Raw genomic sequence first — 24,691 nt, forward strand, 5'->3', positions numbered from 1 at the left:
CCTCCGGCAGAACCAGGCTCAGGGAGGGGCGGGGCCATCTGCTGCGACCGGTTGGGGTGAGAGAAGGAAGACAGGATAAAGACATGCTGTGGAAGAAAGACAGAGGTTAATAACAGATATGATTCAATGCAGAGAGGTCTGTTAACACATAGTGAGTGAGAAAGGTGACTGGAAAAGGAAACACCCAGTGTATTATGGGAATTTGAGGACTTAGTTTTCACAGGAGCTACAGTATCCAGAGTCGTACGTAGTGAGGAGGTAAAATTATTAATAAGATGATCGACCTCTGTTGGAGCAGCGTTCAGATAGCTGCTCTGTTGGTACAGGGCATTGAAGATGATAACAGTGGGTGGATTATATTCTTAAACAATAGCTGTGTCCAAATTCATGGGCTGCATCCTCCTGAGGACCCGGCCTTCGCGGGGTAGGCCGGAAAGTAAACGGCCGTGAAATTGGATGGTCTCGCCTTCTGATTAGCGTCACCGCTGTCTCGGTGGAGTTTAATAAACTCAGCCGTCTGCTCCTTGCTATCTAAAATATTACAGGACACTGGCATAAATTCTCGACCGTCTCATACTTCTGTTTAATCAGTTTTCTGTTTGACGTTTAGTCAGCTGTGTGAAAACCAAGGAGGAACCCACCCGGGGATCAATAAAGTTTTATTTTGTCTAATCTAATAACTTTAATTTCAGCCAAACCGATTTACTCACGAACAAACAAAACACTGAAAAAAGACAAACAATAACATTTTTAGGTTGTCTAAGTGACTTATATATCACGTTTAACCCGAGCAGGGAAAGTCCACGGTAATCTGAACATGATGTGCCGGGAGTTGTGCCGTTCTCTGCGGCTCTAGTGATGCTCGAGCTCTCAGCTAGCTATCGAGCTGGTGGGTAACAGACGTCTCCGAAAACGTCGAAGCACTGTTGCAAATGTCTTGATAAACTGAGCAGATATTAGAAGTTTACACACCCACATCGCCTGAAAATATGTTTAAAATTTATTTTGGGACCCAGAAAGATTAGTATGAGTAATTTTAAAACTTAGTAGCGGCCGCCATTGCCAGAAACTGGAGTTTGGCTGGGCCGCGCTATGAATTCTGGGATATGGTGGGCCACGAAGGACACACCCGACCCATCCTTCAAATTCGGGGAAAAGGAGGACGCATTTGTCGGCTGCATTCGGAGGAGTCTACGAATTTGGACAGGCTTCGGCGCGTCGCTGTGATGTAATCGGTCTACAAATGCGGCCTCAGGAGGATGCAGCCCATGAATTTGGACACAGCTTTAGTTACAGCACTTTCAGAGAGACATCTGTGATAAAGTCTACTCTCCACTGCTGTGTAATCAATTATTGTAAATGTAAATGTTATCAGGAAATGATCAGACAGGAAAGGGTTTTCAGAAATATAAGTCAGATCATGCATCAGTACATTTCCATATTTTTATATCTATAAAAAGAAAGCTGACACTTGTGAGACTTTATCAAAGGTGTGAGCGTCACAGCAGAGGCCTTTGTGTCAAAGTAACTGAGGATAAAACACAGAAAAGCATGAAGGAGAATTTCCTGCCCTGGATTTTATAATAATATTCTGCAGTAGATCAAAAACGAAAGAAAACCATGAATCAACACATGAACATTACCTGATGCTGCTGAAGTGAAACAGAGCAAAGTTACAGAGGTTTTAGAGAGACAGCGTTTTGCATTTTGCACAATTTTAAAAAGTTTACATTTGTTCAGTATTGAACGGCAGAAATTAGGTTTTCTTTTCGGAAGTAAGTAAAAGGAAAAAAACAGCGTCCGACAGGCTGTAAACAACGGTAGACTTGTGCGTAACAAGCAAGCGAATAATGCAGAAAACAGATTTTTAGACGGGAAACTGTTGTTGGAGAGAGAGAGAGAGAGAGCTGTGCATCGTGGTGGAAGCAAAACAGCAAAAGTCAGAGTGAATTCATGACGATGTTTATGTGAAGCGTAGTTTGGATCTTCTTTTGCTGCTGGTTCGTCAATATTGTTTGGAGAGCGATAAAACTAACAGCTTCAGAATCAGCGCAAAAAGGACGTGAACACAAAGCTCGACCCGCCGACACACCAGACTCAGCGAGCTGTCGGCTTTCAGCCCCGACCGTGTCCGTGAGAAAGGCGACATCTCACTGATCCTGATCCGTCGGCGGGTCGAGCTTTGTGTTTACGTCCTTTTTCCGCTGATTCGATCCATCGGCGGAGTTTCGGGCAAAATAAATTTATATTAAAAAAAATCTATTGAGGATTTTAATGAATCGATATCACGTTATCCAAGCTAGAATCGATTTTAAACGGTAAAACGATAATCAAAACCCACCCCTAGTTGCCGGTGTCTCTAGCTTCACATGTCTGAGAACAGAATCGCCAATTACCAGAGTTTGACCCCCGGCGGGTGTGTCGCCGAGTGGGGAAAAACAGTTAGACACATGAACGGGTTGGTTGTGTACCTGGGGCTTCTGTTTAGGACTATGCTTCCTCCTCACCGTGACCCAGCCGCCCTCTTTCCCCAGCTGCTCGGGGTCTGCCGAGAAACAGCTAGAGGGGCCTACGCTATCTTCGGCTGCACCAGCTACAGGGGCCTGGCTAGCTATGGGTGAATGAAGGGTGCGAAGCAGAGTCTCCAATTCAGTAATCCTGGCCTCCAGAGCTGCAAATATGCTACATTTGTTACAGATATCATTACTGCTAAAGGAGGCCGAGGAGTAACTAAACATCTGACACAATGAGCAAGAAAGTGCAGGAGGGACAGGTGAAGAGGCCATGCTGCTAGCGAGTTGGTTACGAGCTAGCAGCTTTACAATGAATACACACATCCACTGTATTAGCCAGAGCTGCTCCCTCAGACCAGACGGAGGTACATGAACACACCGATGCTGACAGCATCACTGTTTGCTCGTCAGAACACAGAAGAGCTCTTCACAAACACAGACGTTCCAATTTCAACTTTTATTACAAACCAAAAACTCAGTTACATCTCGTTTCAGCGGTCAGAGCACAGTCAATGCTGGATGTGTGCATCTCTAATAGCTCTTGGTGGTCTCGTAGGTCTCTGGGAAAGGTATGCTGACGTGTCCACTTCCAGCCACCAGGGGCAGGATTCCAGCGTTGGGAACTACATTCCAGGACAATGTCAAGGTGATGTTCTTATTGGCCCTGACGACGAGAAATAATGACAATCAGCCAATCATGTTCAACGTGTGTGAAAAGCATGTGAAATAAGAGACGACAAAGGCTCCGGGAAAAAATGAACTGCATTATGGGAAACAAATCTCCTTGTCAGAATACTCAGGATGTTTCAAATTTCATGCGTATCATTTTTTTAAACTCAAGACTGGGACTCGACTCTGAGACTGTTACCATTTCCATCAAGCTGCTGGTAGACCTGTCTCTATATCAGTCGGGGACTTTAAACATGATCAGTCCTACCGTCTGTAACATCAAACATTTGGGTTCAAATGTTTTTTCTTAAAGTCAAGCTCCAACATTACAGCTTTATTATGAGCCATTGCTGCTAAACGCTACCTTTGATTCAGTTCAGTTTTATTTATTTAGTGCCAAACAACATCACAGCTGTCGCCTCAACGTGCTTTATATTACAAGTTAAAGACCCTACAATAATACAGAAAAAAAACAACAATCATGTGACCCCCTATGAGCAAGCACTTTGGTGACAGTGGGAAGGAAAAACTCCCTTTTAACAGGAAGAAACCTCCAGCAGAACCAGGCTCAGGGAGGGGCGGGGCCATCTGCTGTGAGTGAGAGAAGGAAGCCAGAACAAAGACACGCTGTGGACGAGAGCCAGAGATTAATAATAACTAAGGATTAAATGCAGAGAGGTGTATTAACTAGAGATGGACCGATCCGATATTACGTATCGGTATCGGTCCGATACTGACCTAAATTACTGGATCGGATATCGGAGAAAAATAAAAAATGTAATCCGATCCATTAAATATCACGAAAGCACCTCACAAAACTTGCAACACGCCGTAACTCGCCTCAGAACGGAGCAGTATGCATCACGTGATAGAGCAGCTGTGGCATGCGGGACCTGTCGGTGGTCTGGATAGCATTTGGAGCTTCGCTAGCAACCCGGCATTTCATCTCCGACAAAGTTATCCCGAGAGAAGTAAAGCAAGTGTGTAAGTCCATCTCTGAATGTTTGTAAAGCATTCCTGCATTAAGCTTAACAAACGACTGCCTCTTCTTGCTGCTACTTCAATCATGAAACTGCTTAACGATCAGCTGATCGGCTTTTCTGTCGCGAGTCCGTGTCTCTAGTTTGCTTTTGGCCCACTTTGCACCAGAAAGAGGAAACCAGCGGCTGAACAACAGCAGCACATTTAAGCTTGATCAGCTGTTGTTAGAATTTATTTATTATTACTTTCTACTCGAGGATCTTTTTCTACGTAGCTGACGCTGGTAACTGTGCAGGGGCGGATCTAGCCAAGTTTAGCCAGGGGGGCCGATAGGGCATGAACTGGGAAAAGGGGGCACAAAGACATACTTTTCTTTCTTATTCTCGTTTAAAATGTCGAGCTTTTAATAAATAATTATCTGACACCCAAAGTTTTAATTTGATGTAAAATGAATAGAAGTCAATTACTGTATATAGTGACTATTAAGTCTAATATATATACCCTAGTAAGCTATAGTACTTTTTCCTTTGGGAAGGTACCATCTGTGCAGTCTGCAATTTTGTTGAAGAAAGATGTTGAATCTATTTAATATTTCTTGAAAAATAATTGATTTCTGTGCATTTTTTTTTTTCACACTGCATCAAATTAAGGTTGATTACGTTGATTAAGCATCATGAGGTGGAGTGTGAGGGGTGGTTCCCTATTTTTTATTTATTTATTTTTGTTGTTGCTGGGAGTTGGAACCCTATTAGTTAGGCTGCTTAATATTTATGCTAAGTACTCTTTAAAATACCAGAATAGGGAGGATGGTGTAGGCTTAAGTTTATTAGATTGATCAGTATTGCTGAACTATGAAATTTTTTTTTTTGTATACAGGTATAACAGAATAGCTTTAGTGTAGTTGTTGTTTTAAACTTGAGTATGAACTTATACAAAATGCAGCAAGATATTTAAAAAACAGTTTTGTTGATTAAAAAACACTATATCGGATTCATATCGGTATCGGCAGATATCCAAATTTATGATATCGGTATCGGTATCGGACATAAAAAAGTGGTATCGTGCCATCTCTAGTATTAACACATAGTGAGTGAAGAAGAAGCAGTGCATCATGGGAATCCCCCGGCAGCTGAGGCCTATTAGTAAGTAAGGGAGGACTGAGGGTCGCCATATCCAGCCCTGCTTTATCATAAAAGAACATGTGTGAGGGAGGGACTGTGTTTGTGTGTCAGCTGAAGGTGGCAGGAAAAAAATGAATGAAAGTCCAAGTTAAAGCCTGTACAGTAAGTATGGGCTGAAGTCACATTCCCAACTAGAACATTCAGGAGAAAGATGAGGAACAGGTCCTAAGATCTAAGCCCGTTAATGATCATGTCTTGAGTGCATTCAGAGCTCAATGCTGATGGTTTAATGCTAAGGATCTCCTCTGATAGATGGTATCGCTGCCGCTAACGAGGACAGAGTCTGCCTCCATGAGTCCACTTAGGTCTGAGTGATGAACATGTCATCGGAGGTTCATGCCTGCCTGTTCTTTGTGACCGTGTGGAGCCAAGAACCAAGCAGACTTGGCCCCCTAACCCCTGTTGGTATTTAATGAGGCCCACCTACTACCAAAGAAGACTAAGTAATATGATGATGTGAGCTTGATCAGAAGAGCCTATCAGGTAACATGTTTAGCATTAGGAAACACTGGTTACAATTATGCTCAGAGAGAAAAATAGAGGCCAGTGTAATGAACAGTTAATAATAATAACACATTTTATTTATAAAGCACCTTTCAAGACACCCGAGGACACTGCACAATAGATAAAAAACACATGATAGAACAATGACACAATGAAGAACAATAAAACAAAAGCACAAGATAAAACGAACAAACAGTGGGTTCACAGTGAGTATGCAGATTTTAACAGATGGGTTTTGAGTTGAGATTTAAACTGGGGGAGAGAACCAGTGTTTGTTATATCTGGGGGCAGAGAGCTCCACAGCCTGGGAGCAGAGCAGCTGAAAGCTCTGCTTCCCACGGTGCTGAGGCGGGAAGAAGGCACAGAAAGCTGGATAGAAGAAGAAGAACGAAGTGAACGGGCAGAACAAGTGGTGCTTAACAGGTCAGAAAGGTAAGGAGGAGCGAGGTTATGATGGGCCTTGAAGGTGAGCAGAAGAAGTTTGTATATTATTCGGAATTTCACTGTGAGCAGGTGAAGTTCCTGAAGAACAGGAGTGATGTGCTGGTAGGAGGGGTTCTGGTGATAGTGCGAGCAGCAGAGCTTTGAACCAGTTGGAAGCTTATGGAGGGATTTTTGGGGGAGACCATGCAGAAGAGAATTGCAGTAGTCAATATGGGAGGTAACAAGACTGTGGACAAGAATGGACGTAGACTGGGTGGAAAGAGAAGGAAGCAATCTGTTAATGTTACGTAGATGGAAGTAGGCAGAACGGGTGAGGTTAGTGATGTGAGATTTATAGGAAAGTGAACTGTCTAGGATGACACCAAGGCTCTTAACCTGAGGAGAAGGGAAAACTGTGGAGTTAACGATAGTGAGAGAGAAATGATTAGCCTTCAAAAGGTTGGATTTGGTGCCAATAAGGAGTGTAACTGTTGGCATGATGACATTGTATATAATTTGGATTATTTCTTTATCTCGTCAAGATCCATGTCATGATTGTAAATTATTTAAGCTGTACATTACTTTGTTTGTTTTTTGTAGTCAACGTTTTGGTGCTTTTATTTTGAAAGTCAAGTTCGCTTACAAGTTGCGCTAGTTTCCTCTTTGGGTAGAACGAAGAAAAACACCTGTAAGCGCGCAGAAAGGATGGTTTTTATTGAAAAACATGTTAAGTGGACTTTAACTACACACGGTTAAAGGAAACCTCAGAAGAACGGCGGCTAATTCCCTTTTTGCAGCATGCAGCCAACGAGGTATTTATTTATTTATCGTGTTTGTTGTACAGTGTTATTACTGCTGTGTCTTATGCTGAGTTTTATTTTGTTAATGCTGTATAGTTTTCACGGTGGCTTTGGAGAGAAGTTTTCAAATAAACCAGTGACAGAAAACCACTTGCGTCTGCCTGTGCTTCGAGGGAATTATAGTGAAAACTCGGACTGTTCGTCAACGCAAGCGGCCACTAATTGACGATGCGGCAACTTCAAAGCATCAGCGGGCTTGTTCCTACATGTCTACAACGCAGCGGAGCTGACAAGAACTGGCAGATAAGCTGAAAGTACTATATGCATATGGTGATATGACACATGCACAAGTATTAAAGGGCAGTGTTTTAAGGAAAGGTGTTTAAGTTAAGTGGCCTAAGAAGGGACCTTTGCAAACATTGCTGAAGAATACTGTGATTGATAACTACTGTGGTGTATAGTACATCTTGTTTTGGTGTAAGCTAAAACTTTTGAAGATTTTAAGATAAAAGTGCATTTGGGAAGCAATAAGTGAAGGTTTTGGATGTAAATTCTTGAACTGTTTTGAAGTTTATTATCAGGTGTATTTTTGTAAGATAACACTTCCATTTGAACTGTGTTATTTTTGTGCCATTTACATATGAGTAAGTGTTAAACATTGAGGCTTGGTTAACCATCTACATTTCTTATTTCTAAGTGGGTTGATTAAGAAGTGCTGTAAAATGTCAGAACCAAGCGAGCCTACAGTTCAGTTTAGTGACAGTGCAGACTTTCAAGATCAGTCTGAAGAAGGTCAAGTGCATGGTGCTGAAGCTCAGCAAGAGGAAGCACAGCAGCCAAGACGAAGTGAAAGAATCAGAACTCTAACAGAGAAAGGCAAAGAAATGCAAGATGAGAAAATTAAAGCACTCCAGCAAAGGTTTAACTATATATATGACAAATGGAAAACACAAGTTAAATCTGCAAGACAATCCTTATCACAGACAACAGAGACCTTATCTGAGGACTTGCTTAATGACATTATAAGTGATGTCACAGGTCTTTCTGCAGATGTCCAGCGTGTCTATGAAGAGCTACGAAAGATCTCTGCTCCAGACCAGGTCACGCGTCGTAGAGTGGATCGGTGTGTAGAGATTTCTACATTTGTTGCATCCAGAGCCTCAAGTAGGTTGCATGGAAGGTCTCCAGAAAAGGAGGAGCAAGACTGGCCAGAAGCAGGCTCTCTCTTTAATTCAAGCACCTGCAATTCAGGTTCTGTTGCTTCCATTTTGAAAGGCACCTCAGTACTTTCAAGCAGGTCTTCTGCAAGGCGACAAGATGCTGCTGCTGATGTTGCTGCAAGTCAGGCTGTTCTTAAAGTGTTACAAGAACAAGAAAAAGAACAGTTAGAGATCGAGCGTCTAGAAGCCGAAGCTAAGAAAAAGATAGCTGAGCAGGAGGCAGCAGCAGTAAAACGTCGGTTAGAAAGAGAGGCAGAAGAGGTAAAACGAAGAATGCAGAGAGAGGAAGAAGAAGCTAAAATTAAGGCTCAACTAGAGGAAGAGCACATAGCTCTACAAAGGACTCTGGAGGAAAAGCGGAGAAAATTACAGCATCTGGAGGCAATGAAGGATCTCAGTGCAGCAAGGGCGAGAATGCTGGTGTACAATCAAGAGAATGACAAAGAGGAAGAGCAAAAGGACGTACTGCAACCTGAGGTTGTAGTGGATAATAAACTTTGTGCTTCCACAGGCTCTTTGCCCCAGTGTATGCCTCCTGCACCACAAGTTGTGACCACTTCTTCAAATGACAGTACTGCAGAACTTGTCAAAGTGCTGGCAGGAGCTTTAAGTGCCAACCGAATTCCAATTCCTGAACCTACAGTATTCAGTGGGGATCCATTGAAATACAGTGATTGGAAAATCTCCTTTGAAACGCTGATTGACCAGAAGAGCATTCAAGATAAGGAGAAAATCTACTACCTTCGCCGGTATGTAAGTGGACAAGCTAAGAAAGCAATCGATGGCTATTTCCTTCTTGGAACTGAATCAGCCTATGCTGCCGCAGTTGAGATTTTGGAGGAAAGATACGGAAACCCATTCACGATTGCAAAGGCATATAGAGATAAGCTTCAGACATGGCCCAAGATAGGCTCCAAGGACAGCTTTGAACTCAGAGAGTTTTCTGACTTTCTCCGTAGTTGTGAAGCCGCCATGGTCCATATTAAGGCACTGGAAATCTTGAATGACTGTAATGAAAACAGAAAAATTTTGTCAAAATTACCAGATTGGCTAACAGCAAGATGGAATAGACAAGTTATTGAAATAGAAGAAGCGACTAATCAATTTCCCTCCTTCAGCCAATTTGTGAAGTTCTTGACAAGAGAGGTGAAAATTGCTTGCAACCCTCTCACATCGCTGCAGGCACTGAAACAAGATGAAACTGAAAAAACCAAATCCTCAAGACATTTCAACTTTGCAGCAAAGACACTCATCACAAGTTCCAGTGAAAAATATGCTGATACATGTCTTTTCTGCAAAAGGACTGGGCATACATTGCACCAATGCAGGAAGTTCGGGGAGAAAGCAGTTAATGATAGAATTAAATTCATTCAAATGGAAAAGTTGTGCTTTGGTTGTCTGAAGTACGGTCATCACTCAAAGAGTTGCATCAGTAGGAGTGTTTGTGACAAGTGCCAGAAGCGTCATCCTACTTGTTTGCACGAAGAACGAACCAAAGAGAAGCAAAAACCACCACAGGCCAAGCAAAATCGGAATCATGAAACTTCGAGTGAGGTTCATGAAGAAGTACAACTAGCACAGGATTACGAAATGACCAGAACTGCTACTTCAAATACAGTAATGCTTCATGGAGCTAAAATGCAAACAGCGGCAATAGTTCCAGTGTGGCTTTCCTGCACAACACAACCAGCACAAGAAGTCCTTGTGTATGCTTTATTGGACTCGCAGAGTGACACAACATTTGTGTTGAGTGAAGCAGCAGAAACCTTACAGACAAATGGAGAGCAAGTCAAGCTTAAGCTTTCTACCATGACGTCAAGAACTACAGTGGTGAGTTCTCTAAGAGTAAGTAACCTACAAGTCCGTGGCTTTTACTCCAACAAGAGAATCTCCTTACCACCAGTGTACACGCGTGATTTCATCCCAGCTAACAGAACTCACATCCCAACCAATGAAACTGCAGAAGCGTGGCCCCATCTAGTACACTTACAGTCAGAAATTGCACCTCTGCAGGACTGTGACGTGGGTCTGCTTATCGGATATGACTGTTCACAAGCCCTGCTTCCGAGAGAAGTTGTGTCTGGCAAAGAGAACAAGCCTTATGCACAACGTACAGACCTTGGATGGAGTATTGTTGGTAATGGAAACCCCTGTGTTGATTATGGGGACGCAATCGGAATCAGTCATCGCATAGTAGTGAGACAAGTGATACCAGATGTTGAGTCTTCTGTCAACCTCAAAAGGGTAGTGCATTATGTGAGCCAAACCAAAGTGAAGGAAGTAACTCCTTCAGACATCATAAGGGTCTTGGAATCAGACTTCTCAGAAAGAACTGGAGATGATATTGTGTCTCAAGATGATCTCAAGTTCCTGACAAAGTTGAGAAAAAACATTGTGCAAAATGATACAGGTCACTTTGAAATGCCACTGCCATTCAAAGAAGACAGGCCTAAATTACCCAACAACAAGATATGTGCCATACATCGCTTGAAGTGCCTGGAAAGGAGACTAAAGAAAGACCAACAGTACTACAGAGACTACGTAAGCTTCATGAATGACATCATTTCATGTGGTGATGCAGAGAAGGTCTCTGATGAAGAAAATGATGAGAAATTGGCTTGGTATATTCCACATCATGGGGTTTATCATCCACAGAAACCAGGGAAAATACGTGTGGTATTTGACTGCTCTGCCAAATTCCAAGAAACATCTCTCAACGACCATCTACTCACTGGTCCAGATTTAACGAACACATTGGTGGGTGTCCTTTGTCGCTTTCGAAAAGGTTCTGTTGCAATCATGTGCGACATTGAGAGAATGTTCCACCAGTTTCATGTCAAAAGGGAAGATCAAGATTATTTGAGATTCCTATGGTGGGAGAATGGCAACTTGGAAACCTCACCATCAGTTTACAGAATGAAGGTTCATTTGTTTGGAGCGGCCTCGTCGCCTGGCTGTGCCAATTTTGGCCTAAAACATCTGGCAACTCAAGGACAAGGTCAGTTCAACGAAGAAACTATACATTTCATCCAAAGGAATTTCTACGTAGATGATGGATTGGCAAGTGTTCCGACTGAGAAGGAAGCCATCCAGCTTGTCAAGGAATCACGAGAGCTTTGTAGTATCGGACGATTGAGACTGCATAAGTTTCCACAAGAAGAGCGTGCCACAATCAAGGATTTGAACATGGCTTTGGACTTACCACATATGGAAAGAGCTCTTGGAGTAGAGTGGTGCGTCACGTCTGACTCATTCAAGTTCAGAGTTCAAGTGAAATCCAATCCACTAACAAGAAGAGGTGTGCTCTCTACTGTGGCCTCTATATATGACCCCTTGGGATTCATCGCACCCTTCGTCCTTGTAGGGAAACAAATGCTCCAGCAAATGTGTAAAGAAAGGATTGGCTGGGATGAGGAGCTTCCAGAAATCCTAAAACCTCAGTGGGAGTCCTGGATTAGAGACCTTCCCAACCTGACTAACATGCAAGTCAAAAGATCCTTCTTACCTTCTGATTTTGGTAATGTCAAAAGGTATGAACTTCACCATTTTTCAGATGCCAGTTTCTCAGGATATGGTGTATGTACTTACCTGCGAGCCATCAGTGAATCTGATGAAGTACATTGCTCTTTGGTAATGGGAAAATCCAGAGTTTCCCCAATCAGTGTTACTACGATACCAAGACTGGAACTCACTGCAGCAGTTGTTGCAGCCCGAACCAGCGACATGCTTCGCAGTGAACTGGAAATCCAGGATCTTCAGGAATTCTTCTGGACAGATTCCACTGTTGTTCTTGGCTACATAAACAACGACGCCAGAAGGTTTCAGGTATATGTAGCAAATCGCATACAGAGGATCAAGTCAAGTACAAACCCTGAACAATGGGGTTATGTCGCTTCAGAAGATAATCCAGCTGATCATTCTTCTCGAGGTTTGACTGCAGAGCGGCTTAGGACCTCAAATTGGTTTACCGGCCCAACATTTCTTTGGCAAAAAGAACTTCCTGGCAGACAATGCAAGGTGGGTGAAATCAAGGAGGATGATCCTGAACTCCGCAAGCTGATTGTGTGTAACACAAAGTCAAAGGAAGACAAATCATTGTTGGATAACTTCAAGAAATTCTCTGACTGGTCAAGGTTATCGAGAGCAGTTGCCAGACTGAAAAGATACATCAGAATGCACAAAGGTATTCAGCAAAGAACAAGTGATAGCACAAGTCTAGAGGAGAGAAAAGAAGCAGAACTTGTGATTGTCAAGTTGGTTCAGGAAGAAGCATTCTCAGATGAGATAAAGAGCTTGGAGCTAAAGACAATAGTTGAAAACAGTCCACTGTGCAAGTTAAATCCTTTCTTGGATGAAGAAGGGATCTTAAGAGTGGGAGGACGTTTAAGTCAAGCCACGTTGCACCCTCATGTGAAGCACCCAGCAATTCTGCCAAAAAATAGCCACGTAGCAGTTTTACTAATCAAGCATTTTCACGAAAGAATCCATCATCAAGGACGTGGAATGACAATGAACGAACTGAGAGCAAATGGTTGGTGGATCCTGGGATGTAGCGGTGCAGTTTCATCACATATTTTTAAATGTGTGACCTGCAGGAAGTACAGAAGATCCACTGAAGAGCAAAAAATGGGTGACTTGCCACAAGATAGGACAGAAACAACACCGCCTTTTACCTACGTTGGCATGGACTGCTTTGGTCCAATCTATGTTAAGGAAGGAAGAAAGACTCTCAAAAGATATGGTCTTTTGTTTACCTGTCTATGTTCAAGAGCCATACATATAGAAGTGGTTGATGACATGACAACTGATGCATTTCTCAATGCTTTAAGGGCATTCATAGCCATAAGAGGAAATGTTCGACAGCTAAGATCCGACCAAGGAACAAATTTTGTTGGTGCTAGGAGAGAGTTCATGGAGTTAATGAAGGGAATGGATCAAGAAAAGGCTAAGATTCTAGGATGTGAATTTCTCATGAACCCTCCAACAGCAAGCCATAGGGGAGGTGTCTGGGAGCGTCAAATAAGGACTATAAGAAGTGTTCTTACCGCTATTCTCGATCAGTCATCTCAAAGGCTTGACTGCACCTCCTTGAGAACCTTTCTGTATGAGGTCATGGCTATCATCAACAGCAGACCACTCACGACTGAACATTTGAATGATCCATCAGGCCTTGAACCATTGACTCCAAACCACATCTTAACAATGAAGTCCAAGATCATTCTGCCCCCGCCTGGAGAGTTTGTCAAAGAAGATGTTTATCTTAGGAAAAGATGGCGTCGAGTGCAGTGTTTGGCTAATATGTTTTGGACTCGATGGAAGAAAGAATATCTTCTAAATTTACAAGAGCGACAAAAGTGGCGGAAGAACAGAGGGAACATCAAGGTTGACGACATTGTCCTTCTACAAGATGATCTGGCACCACGCAATGAGTGGAAGATGGCTAGAGTCACAGACGTTTATCCAGGATCAGATAATCGAGTGAGGAGAATAAAGTTGCACGTCAGTGATACACATGACAAAGGAGGGAGCCACACAGCTAAAACTGTTGTTCTTGAGAGACCTGTTCAAAGAGTTTTTACTCTCTTAGAAGCAGACTAAATGGTTATTTGCTGGAAGTTACCTGACAAAGGGTTGATAACGAGAAGTCTTTGGTGATAAGTAGAAATGCTTGTTTGGAGAGACTATTTCATTAGGGAAATCCCACGTAAAGATTTGTGTGATTTGGTGGGAGTGTAACTGTTGGCATGATGACATTGTATATAATTTGGATTATTTCTTTATCTCGTCAAGATCCATGTCATGATTGTAAATTATTTAAGCTGTACATTACTTTGTTTGTTTTTTGTAGTCAACGTTTTGGTGCTTTTATTTTGAAAGTCAAGTTCGCTTACAAGTTGCGCTAGTTTCCTCTTTGGGTAGAACGAAGAAAAACACCTGTAAGCGCGCAGAAAGGATGGTTTTTATTGAAAAACATGTTAAGTGGACTTTAACTACACACGGTTAAAGGAAACCTCAGAAGAACGGCGGCTAATTCCCTTTTTGCAGCATGCAGCCAACGAGGTATTTATTTATTTATCGTGTTTGTTGTACAGTGTTATTACTGCTGTGTCTTATGCTGAGTTTTATTTTGTTAATGCTGTATAGTTTTCACGGTGGCTTTGGAGAGAAGTCTTCAAATAAACCAGTGACAGAAAACCACTTGCGTCTGCCTGTGCTTCGAGGGAATTATAAGGAGGATCTCAGTTTTATCCTCATTGAGCTTTAAAAAATTAGAAAACCAGGATTTTAACTCGGATAGACATTCTGTAAAGGAAGAAGGTGGGAGGGAGGAATAAGGTCTGCAAGAGAGATACACGGGTGTCATCAGCAAGGAGGATGTGGAGGGAGGATGTATATTATAAAGAGAAGAGGGCCTAAGACTGAGCCTTGGGGTACACCAGAGGTGACGGGGAATAGATGAGAGCGGAATGATCTTAGTTGAATAAATTGGGAGCGTCAAAGAGATATGATTGAAACCAGGCGAGGGGTGTGTCAGAGATGCAGAGAGAGGAGAGTCTGCTTAGAAGGACAGAGTGACAGATGTGTCGAAGGCTGATAGTGATGGGATTTCCGGCTCTTTTTAGAGAACCGGCTCTTTCGGCTCGGCTCACTAAAAAGACTATTTAAATTTTCAGCTTTTTCCTTTTAAACAAATTTAAAGTGAAACAACACAAAACACTGCAAACACAACACAATTAAATATAAATTATAATATGAAAACAAAAAGAAGATGCACATTCTCTGTCATATGGACCTGCATGAATAAACTTTCTGAATCCTTTATCATCTGCAACTGAAAATAGTTGTGGATGATTACTATACCTTTCTAATGTGACGTTGTTGTCCCTGCTCTCTCTCTCCCTCCCGCTCTGTTCCTGAGCTACTGCCAGTGTAACTACCGCCCCCCGCCCCCCCCCCCCCCTCTGCCCAGCGCAAAGCACAAGGCTCGCGTGCGGAGTGAAGCGGGAAAAAGTGCGAGAGAGAGGGTGAGAGAAAGGAAAAAAAAAACAAAAACCCACGGCTTGCGTCGTTCACGTCAAAGAGCCGGCTCTAAGAACCATTTTGTTCGCGACTGAAACATCACTAAAGGCTGAGCTCAGATCCAAAAGGACGAGAATGGTGAAAGACCAGAGTCAGCTGCGATTAGAAGATCGTTAGTGACTTTAAGTAGAGCAGCTTCTGCACTGTGACATGAACGAAAACCAGACTGAAATCTCTCGTAGATGTTATTATTAACCAGGTGTGAATGAAGTTGAGCTGCAACCACTTTTTCGAGTATTTTAGAAATGAAGGGCAGATTAGAAAACAGACAGAGGTTGTTAAAGTTGTTAGGATCTAAAGAAGGTATTTTCAGTATAGGAGTGACTAGAGCAATCTTGAATATGGAGGGAACGATACTGGTGGTGAGTGAAGAGTGAATATAGCAGAGATGAGTGGGAGTAAGGAAGAGAGGCAGGATTTCACAAACCCTGCAGGCATAGGGTCAAGATGACACGTGGCAGGCTTTGATCTACACAAACTTAGAAATATCAGATAAATCAGGAAGATGAAGAGTGGAAAACAGCTCAAAAAGGAGAAAAGGTTCTGGAGAGGGGGTAGACACAACATGTGAACTGAGTTGCTGGTGGATGTTATTGATTTTAGTAGTCCAGAACATGTGTTGATACACATCTGGTATCTCACCTCAGTCCGTTTCCATCGTCAAAGAAGAAGTACTTGGACTTCATGTCTCTGAGGTTCAGCTTGGTGTTCTCACCTCGAAGAACGATCTTATCCCACAGGACGACCTGGTTCAGAGACTGACACACACACACACACACAGATTAATTATACTGCAGGACCTCCATCCATGGTCAGGCAGCGGTTCATCTACCAATCAGAAGGCTGGTGGTTAGATCCCTGCCTCCTCCGGGCTAAAATGTCTTTGTGTGAATGTAGTTGTGTTATCTTTACAGCCGTGTTCCTCACAGCTACAGCTAACCATGTAAAGCACTTTGTGCTACATCTTTGTATGAAAAGTGCTTTATAAATAAAGATTGATTGATTGATACAGTCACAAATTTCCAAAACACTGACACATGACAATGTTGTGGTTACACTGTTACAGACACACCAGCTGATCCTACTAAAGTTGTTGCGCAACTGTCTGAGCTCCACACAGACGCTTACACACAGATCCTGCAGCTGTTTGCAGTTACACACCTTCAGGGAACTTCTGGAAACAGCTGGGAGACTTGGGCTCATCCTAATCCTGTCAAACTCTGATTAGATGAACTACTGAGTTTTGTTGTTGTTACACACACACTCTGCAAACACCTTTCACGTACTCTCTTGCTCACTGTTACGTATCAAACCCAGGGCTTGCAAAATCGCTAGCCCGACGTCCCGGGGCTAGCGATTCTTCCAGTCGGGCTACCAAAATCTATATCTGCCCTGCCCGTCGGGCTATTGTAGGAAGGAAAAATATATGTCAATGCTTTTGCATTCTTTCGGAAATGTAGCTGGGTAATTATGTCATTGGGTGAGCCACTGTCAATATGTGACATATTGAAATCGCGTTTGAATTTGCGCTTGTTTTTTGCTTTCACTTTGCAATCGCGCGAACTGTGTATAGAGAGCGACAGCACTGATCTGTGAGTGATGATAATTTGCGCACCAATTCCTCTGACATCGTCTTATTAATCGTTAGCTTACTATGCAAACATGACAAGTGAAATCTCCCGCAGCTTAAACATGTGAGAGGTTGATCGCGCAGAGAATCGCTGAGCTTATGTGAGTGCGTGTGTGTAAAAGCAGCAGGATATATATTTTAGTTCTGCTGAGCCAAATAAGACAGGTCAGGGTGAAGAAGTGACAGCCAAAGAAAAGCTTACCACAAAACGGAGAAGTTATGACAAATCAGACTATAAGGCAAAAAGAAAGTGCAGCTTTATGGTTTCATGGACAAAAGAATTTCTGTGGCTGCGATATGACGAGCTAAATAACCAGGGCTGCACATAAGTGGTCCGCAGGTGTGCATTCGCTGTCAAAATAAAAAAGATAAGAAGTTGCAACGCGTGTTTGCGTACATAAGATTTTCTGGAGGAGGACAGACATTTGTTTAGAACTCTTAAAGATGTCGAAGAAGCTCCTTTAAGCAATTACTGTGATGTTCCTCCACCTCCAAAGAAATGTCAGGAGTCCGAACCACAAAAGAAGCGCGTATTCTCGGAAAAGTGGTTGCAGGAGGTGAGCTGGCTTCAAACAAATGATGAACGCACAGAGATGTGCTGCAGAATGTGCCGTGAAAATCCCACTCTAGGACAAAAACTGCTTTTTATATGGACGCAAACGCACGCTGCAACTTCTTATCTGGTGCGCGTCTTTTATTTTGACAGCGAATGCGCACATGCGGACCACTTATGTGCACCCGTGTAAATAACATAATGTTCTGCCGGGTGTGTTGTTGGTTTTCTCTCGATTTCTGAACTGACAAGCGCCTTTGTTACTGGGACCAGTCATTTTAAGAAAGGCCCCCATTAGAACCCATGAGAAATGCAAGAAATGCATTATTGCTCAGTCTGCAATATCTTTCCCAGAACAAACACCAATTGCAAATAACAAACTAAAAATAAACCTGAAAATCAGTTTAGAACAGCTACTATGTTGCAAAGAGTGAACGACCACTGGCACAATGCAGCAGTCTGTGCAAACTTCAAAAACAAATGGCCTCGATCTTGGTTCCACTTGTCTCTTACCCGTGACTTCAGTGGAAATGTCAGATTGAGGCTCTGACAGACTGATTCAAGTCCTACACAGTTCTTACAAGTTCATAGAAACTTCTGTTCAATTAGAACCAAGTGTTTGAGTTGATGATTGTAATTTTTATACAATGTTGTAATTTTTGTTTCAACTATTTTTGATTGATGTGTTGTTTCCGTTACAATATTATACTTTAATGTATAATATTGTAACAGAAACAAAACATCAATCAAAAAATTGCTCTCTTTTTTATTCGGGCTACTTAAATTTATTTTGGCTACCAAAAACTGAAGAGTCCCTGCCCGAAGGGCTACCAGGGGTTTTGAAATTTTGCGAGCCCTGAAACCACTCCTCTGACAGCTAAAAACCACCCAGCTGTGTATTGTTTGCCGTCGGTGATCTGTATGGACCGCTGTCACTGACTTGTGCAAAAAGCCTCATGTTCAGCATTCTCATAACAACGTGACGATGAAGATGAGGTGAGACGAGTGACTGAATGCTTAAAGTGATCAGAGTGCTGGCGTGCATTCACACATCAGACTTGTAGTTTGACCTGTACACTAACCGTCAGACACAATGTGATGCTTTGATAAGCCATATGTAGCGTGCTTCATGCCTGCTTCTTACTAAAAGGTCGAGGTGTGTGTGCATTAGGACTTACATTGCTCTTTGTGGCATACTCAGCAGACAGATAGAGAAACAACTGCTTCACATTCCAATCAAAAATTGGCTGCAAATGTGGGAAAAGTTAAGGACCATCAACAGAACCGAGAGAGGAAAACAAAAATGAATCCGAGCATCTTCACTGCATTGTCAGTGCCTAAAACAATGGTGTACATCGCCATGGTAACCAGGGATAATCTGGTGTTAACGCGACTTGAACTCAAATGTGAATGATTCAGCAGTGAGCGTGCAGGGTCAATGTAATGACTGTATAATTACAAGCCTTTGGCTGGAATCTCTGTCAGACCTACTGGCATTCATTTAGTAACGCCCAACACACACAGCTGCTTCAAACTGTTCTTTTGTCTCAGGATGGAGTTTTTAAAAAAGACGACAAGTCTACAAAGAGCTGAATAAATGCACAATCATGAGCAGCCACACAGTGCACTCTTATTGCAAAGATTCTCTGAAGCAGCTGCAACACATGGCAAGAAGAAAAGATCAAACACATCAATGCTTTAATAGGAAGGATATCAGCTGAAAGGTCAAAGGTGATGAAACCCAGGTCACTTCGTTCTCGGGGTCCAGTGAAGTCATCAACGTTCTTCCTGTGAGAGAGAGAGAAGTTACAAACGTCACTCGACATGTAGAAGTTGGGACGGATGCATGCAAAGGTGAAAGAAACGACTGCTGTTCCTCACATGACCCTAAATGCTTCTGTACTACAGAGCTGTACTGTACAGCTGTGGTACAGTACATATCTGTACATATCTGTACTATGGTACACAGCTGTGGTACAGTACTGCTCTGAACTACCGCTCTGCACCCCTTCCAGGCACAGTGAGTATCCCGAGACTGAGGATGCTGTCCAGGCTCAGGACCGCAGGCCACAGAGCGGCTCCCGCCAAACAGCTAGCATGTAAACCAGCCTGCAGCCTCTGCTACACGGAACAAAGACACGATAGAACCTGGTGTGATGCTAACAGCTGTTGAAAGCAGAGACTTACAGCATGACTTTAGAGACGTGGATGTCCACAGGAACCCTTCTGTCTTTAAACGCTGTGGTGATGAAGCAGCCGAAAGTCAGAGCCGCCATGACGCTCAGGGAGAAGGCAAACAGCGAGTTAGCTCTCGACAGGACCGTGTTCATATTGGGATTCCGCAAGTACCACACGGACACTAATTCAAACGACAGACTTGTTCCAAGCCCTGCAGCGGATGTAGCGTTAGCGCAAACCGGAAACGTGAAGTTACCTGGAATAAACACATACTTCCGGTTAAGGCCTTTCAAAATAAAGCGAATTTGAAGCGTTTTCGGCCAGAAGACAGTTTTAAAAGAATCACAGTCTAGGTGAAGCAGCATAGGTGTGTAGTCCAACATGGCTCTGACTCACATTAAACATGGATCAGTGTTTGTGACTCTCGGCCGGGTTTAAACATGTGCACATGTGTGTTCGCTCGCCTCGCGCGGCGGCAGGAACCGGAAAGAGCTTTGGAACGATGAGTAAGCGGAAGCTCTCACTTCCTTATTCAAAACGTTCCGTCGGTTTAAAATGAGGCAAATGAACTGTAACCTCTGTAACACACACACATTCGTTTTCATATCTCAGTGGGGACATTTCATTGACAATGCCTAACCTTAACCATCAGCCTAAACCATAACTATTAACCCTGATAATTCTTTTAAATGAACTTTATTTAGAACAATAACAATGACAATCTCAAAGAGACAAGGGACATATTGAATCATTCAGAACAGAATCACACCTCCTTTTTCTTTTCTCCCAATCAGAGGAATACACATCACTGCCACAGTGCAGTTGGCACGCCACAATGAAATCGACAATAACTGAAAGTAAACATACATACACACATATATATATCAGAATCAGAATACTTTATTGATCCCTGGGGGAAATTATTTTTTGTTACAGTGCTCCATTATAAACCAACATTAAGACAAGACAGACAATACACTAACTAAGAATAGTACAATATATACATATATATACATACATACATACATAAGTCACTTATAAATAAATATTTGGAAAAGAAACGTGTAGTTGTAGCAGCAAACAGTGTGTTAAGTGGATGCGTTGTACAGGGAGATGGCCACAGGCAGGAATGATTTCCTGTGTCGTTCAGTGGTGCATCATGGGTAATCTCAGTCTCTCACTGAACGAGCTCCTGTGACTGACCAGCATGTCATGGAGTGGGTGGGAGGTGTTATCCAACATTGTCTTTATCTTGGACAGCATTCGCCTCTCCGACACCACCTTGAGGGAGTCCAGCTCCATCCCCACAACATTGCTGGCCTTACGGATCAGTTTATTGAGTCTGTTGGCATCTGCGACCCTCAGCCTGCTCCCCCAGCATGCAACAGCATAGAGGATCGCACTGGCCACCACAGACTCATAGAAAATCCTCAGCATTTTCTGGCAGATGTTGAAGGACCTCAGTCACCTCAAAAAATAGAGACGACTCTGGCCCTTCCTGTAAAGTGCTGTGGTGTTTTTAGCCCAGTCCAGTTTATTGTCAATGTGTACTCCAAGGTATTTATAGTCCTCCACAATGTCAACACTGACCCCCTGGATTGAAACAGGGGTCAAGTGTTTCCTGGTCTTCCTGAAGTCCACGATCAGTTCCTTGGTCTTTGCCACGTTGAGCTGCAGATGATTCTGCTCACACCACGTGACAAAGGAGTCGACCACAGCCCGGTACTCTGTCTCATCATCCCTGCTGATGCATCCAACCACCGCAGAGTCATCAGAAAACTTCTGAAGATGGCAGGTCTCCGTGCAGTGGCTGAAGTCTGTGGTGTAGAGGGTGAAGAGGAAGGGGGAGAGGACAGTCCCCTGTGGTGCCCCTGTGTTGCTGATCACCTTGTCAGACACACACTGTGGGAGACGTACATATTGTGGTCTTCCTGTCAGGTAATCAACAATCCAGGACACCAGAGAAGCATCCACCTGCATCGCTGCTAACTTATCACCCAGGAGGGTCGGCCTGATGGTGTTGAAAGCACTGGAAAAGTCAAAAAACATGACCCTCACAGTGCTCGCCGGCTGGTCCAGATGGGTGTAGACACGATTGAGCAGGTAGATGATGGCGTCCTCAGTTCCGAGACGAGGCTGATAAGCGAACTGAAGGGGATCCAGATGTGGTCTTACTATGGGTCGCAGCTGGTCCAGGATGAGCCTTTCCAGGGTCTTCATGATGTGGGAGGTCAGTGCCACGGGCCTGTAATCCTGGGGGCCACTGGGACGAGGCGTCTTTGGTACAGGGACGAGGCATGATGTCTTCCACATCACCGGGACCCTCTGCAGACTCAGACTCAGCATAAACAGTTTATGAAAGACTCCACACAGCTGGGGGGCACGGGCCTTGAGGACAAGGGGACTCACTCCGTCTGGTCCAGCAGACTTGCCTGAGTGAAGTCTCCTCATTTGCATCTCAACCTGGTATTGAGTGAAGGTGATGGGTGGGGGAGGGGTGTCAGGAATCTCACAGGAGGCAACATGTGAAGAGAGAGGCTGGCACAGTGGTGTGGCTCTGGATTCCAGGCTGACTGCAGGTGAGGTTGTGGGGGTGGGAGCAGACACTGTGGTGTCGAATCTATTGAAAAACAGATTCAACTCGTCGGCTCTATTCTCACCTCCCTCAGCTCCCCTGCTGTTGGTTGGCCTGAATCCAGTGATGGTCTTCATGCCCCTCCACACCTCTCTCGTGCTGTTCTGCTGGAGTTTCCACTCCAGCTTCCTCCTGTAATTGTCCTTAGCCTCTCTGATCTTGTCCTTTAGTAACACCTGGACCTTCCTCACCTCCTCTTTGTTGCCCCCTCTGAAAGCCCTCTTCTTGTTGTTGAGGAGGGCTTTGATGTCCTTAGTCACCCACGGCTTGTTATTTGGGTAACAATGAACAGTCTGAGCTGGAACAATGGAGTCGGTGCAGAAAGTTATGTAGTCTGTGATACACTCAGTAAGCCCATTGATGTCCTCGGCGTGAGGCTCACAGAGTGTTTCCCAGTCGGTCACCTCGAAACAGCCCTGTAGTTCCGCTATTGCCTCCTCTGACCACCTCCTAACAGTCCTGGTGGTCACAGGTTCCCTCCTCACAATTGGCACATAGCGGGGGGTGAGGTGAATCAGGTTATGATCTGACCTACCAAGTGGGGGGAGGGAGGAGGAGCTGTATGCATCCTTGACGTTAGCATACAGTAAGTCTAAAGTTTTCTCTCCCCTGGTGGGACAGTCCACATATTGTTTGAATGTTGGTAGTGTATTGTCCAGTGATACATGGTTGAAGTCACCCGAGATCACAATAAAGGCACTCGGGTGCTGAGTCTGTAGCCGAGCTATGGCAGAGTGGCTAGTGTCACATGCAGCTGTGGGGTTAGCAGAGGGGGGAACATAAACAGCCACCAAGATGACGTGAGAGAATTCCCTGGGTAAATAATACGGCCTGAGTCCAACAGCACACAGTTCAGTGTCCGGGCAACAAATCCTTTCTTTGATTGTTATGTTGGCAGGGTTACACCACCGCTTGTTAACTAAAACAGCAAGCCCACCTCCTTTACGCTTACCGCTAGCGATGCTGTCCCTGTCCGCCCGAACAGTGTGGAAGCCTTCCACGGAAGCATTCTCATCGGGAATGTCCTGGTGCAGCCATGATTCGGTGAAACACATCAGGCTACACTCTCGGTATTCCCTCTGACTCCGTACCAGTGCTGAGAGCTCGTCGATTTTACTTGCCAACGATCGCACATTTCCCATCACGATAGACGGCAGACACGGTTTAAACCTCCTCCTTGCTTCGAGCCTCCGCTGTCTCACCGTCACCTTTTTTCTTCTTTTCTGTCCTTGACCTCTGCATCCCCGATGTGTTTTCCTCCAAATTTCAGCTGGCACTTCTGCGGGCCTGGCCAGCGAGCCGGCCGGCATCAGGGCGATCAGCTGATCTCTGGAGTAAACAGTCTGTGAGTGTAGGAGATGTGCTGCGGTCCCGTTCCTTGATAAAAGTAACAGTTCCACGGTCACCAGAAGAACAAAAACTCTCTCAATCCACATGATTGAGTAAGAGATAGAAAACGGAGGAAAATACAAGTCAGAAAAAAAAGAATACGTAAGAAAAAAGAGCTAAACTAAGAGAAAAGCAGGAGCGACTGTAACAGGCTGCACGCTGGTTGGCGCATGCGCACAACAAGTGCTGTGTATGTATATATACACACATATATATACATACACACACATATATATACACATACATACAAAAAAGAAAAAACACCCAGCACGCCCCTGCGGGCGGTTTATCCTTCAAGCTCAGGTCCTCTACCAGAGGCCTGGGAGCTTGAGGGTCCTGCAGTATCTTAGGTCTGTGAAGGTTCTCAGTCATCCAGGTCATCGTAGTCAAAGGAGCTTGCAAAGAAAAGCGTCTGGACTTCTTTAAGTTGCTTGAAGACGTTTCACCTCTCATCCGAGAAGCTTCTTCAGTTCTAAGGTCAAATGGTGGAGAGTCCCAGATATAAACCTAGTGGGAGTGACCCCCCACAGAGGGACAAAAGGACCCCCTGATGATCCTCTACCTAATCACATGAGCCAACGTGTGAAACTGGGTGTGGGTCCCAATCAGCTCATGTGATTAGGTAGAGGATCATCAGGGGGTCCTTTTGTCCCTCTGTGGGGGGTCACTCCCACTAGGTTTATATCTGGGACTCTCCACCATTTGACCTTAGAACTGAAGAAGCTTCTCGGATGAGAGGTGAAACGTCTTCAAGCAACTTAAAGAAGTCCAGACGCTTTTCTTTGCAAGCTCCTTTGACTGCAGTATCTTAGCTGTTCCCAGGACTGCGCTCTTCTGGACAGAGATCTCCGATGTTGTTCCCGGGATCTGCTGGAGCCACTCGCCTAACTTGGGAGTCACCGCACCTAGTGCTCCGATTACCACGGGGACCACCT

The 24,691-nt window shown here is 44.0% G+C and overlaps 1 protein-coding gene across 1 annotated transcript; it reads right to left on the reverse strand.

The window, feature by feature from the left end:
* Window positions 1–2,951: 2,951 nt before the first annotated feature.
* Window positions 2,952–20,233, reverse strand: spcs3 (signal peptidase complex subunit 3). The gene is made up of 6 exons (XM_080302559.1): window positions 20,129–20,233; window positions 19,742–19,988; window positions 19,267–19,342; window positions 18,733–18,807; window positions 16,014–16,129; window positions 2,952–3,177 (listed from the first exon to the last, which is right to left on the reverse strand). The coding sequence occupies exons 2-6, from the start codon at window positions 19,882–19,884 to the stop codon at window positions 3,045–3,047; spliced, it is 543 nt and encodes a 180-aa protein (XP_080158685.1). The 5' UTR covers window positions 19,885–19,988; window positions 20,129–20,233; the 3' UTR covers window positions 2,952–3,044.
* Window positions 20,234–24,691: the final 4,458 nt, after the last annotated feature.

The sequence above is a fragment of the Astatotilapia calliptera genome, chromosome 6 (assembly GCF_964374335.1).
Source record: "Astatotilapia calliptera chromosome 6, fAstCal68.1, whole genome shotgun sequence".
NCBI lineage: Eukaryota > Metazoa > Chordata > Actinopteri > Cichliformes > Cichlidae > Astatotilapia > Astatotilapia calliptera.

What these genes read in the sequence shown, in the direction of transcription:
- spcs3 (XM_080302559.1), bottom strand. Translation starts at nt 19,884, where the DNA reads ATGAACACGGTCCTGTCGAGAGCTAACTCGCTGTTTGCCTTCTCCCTG. An exon ending in CCTTTGACCTTTCAGCTGAT is followed by an intron (nt 18,808 to 19,266) that starts ATCCTTCCTATT and finishes CTTTTCCCACAT; the next exon opens with TTGCAGCCAATTTTTGATTG. An exon ending in AGTATGCCACAAAGAGCAAT is followed by an intron (nt 16,130 to 18,732) that starts GTAAGTCCTAAT and finishes TGTGTGTGTCAG; the next exon opens with TCTCTGAACCAGGTCGTCCT.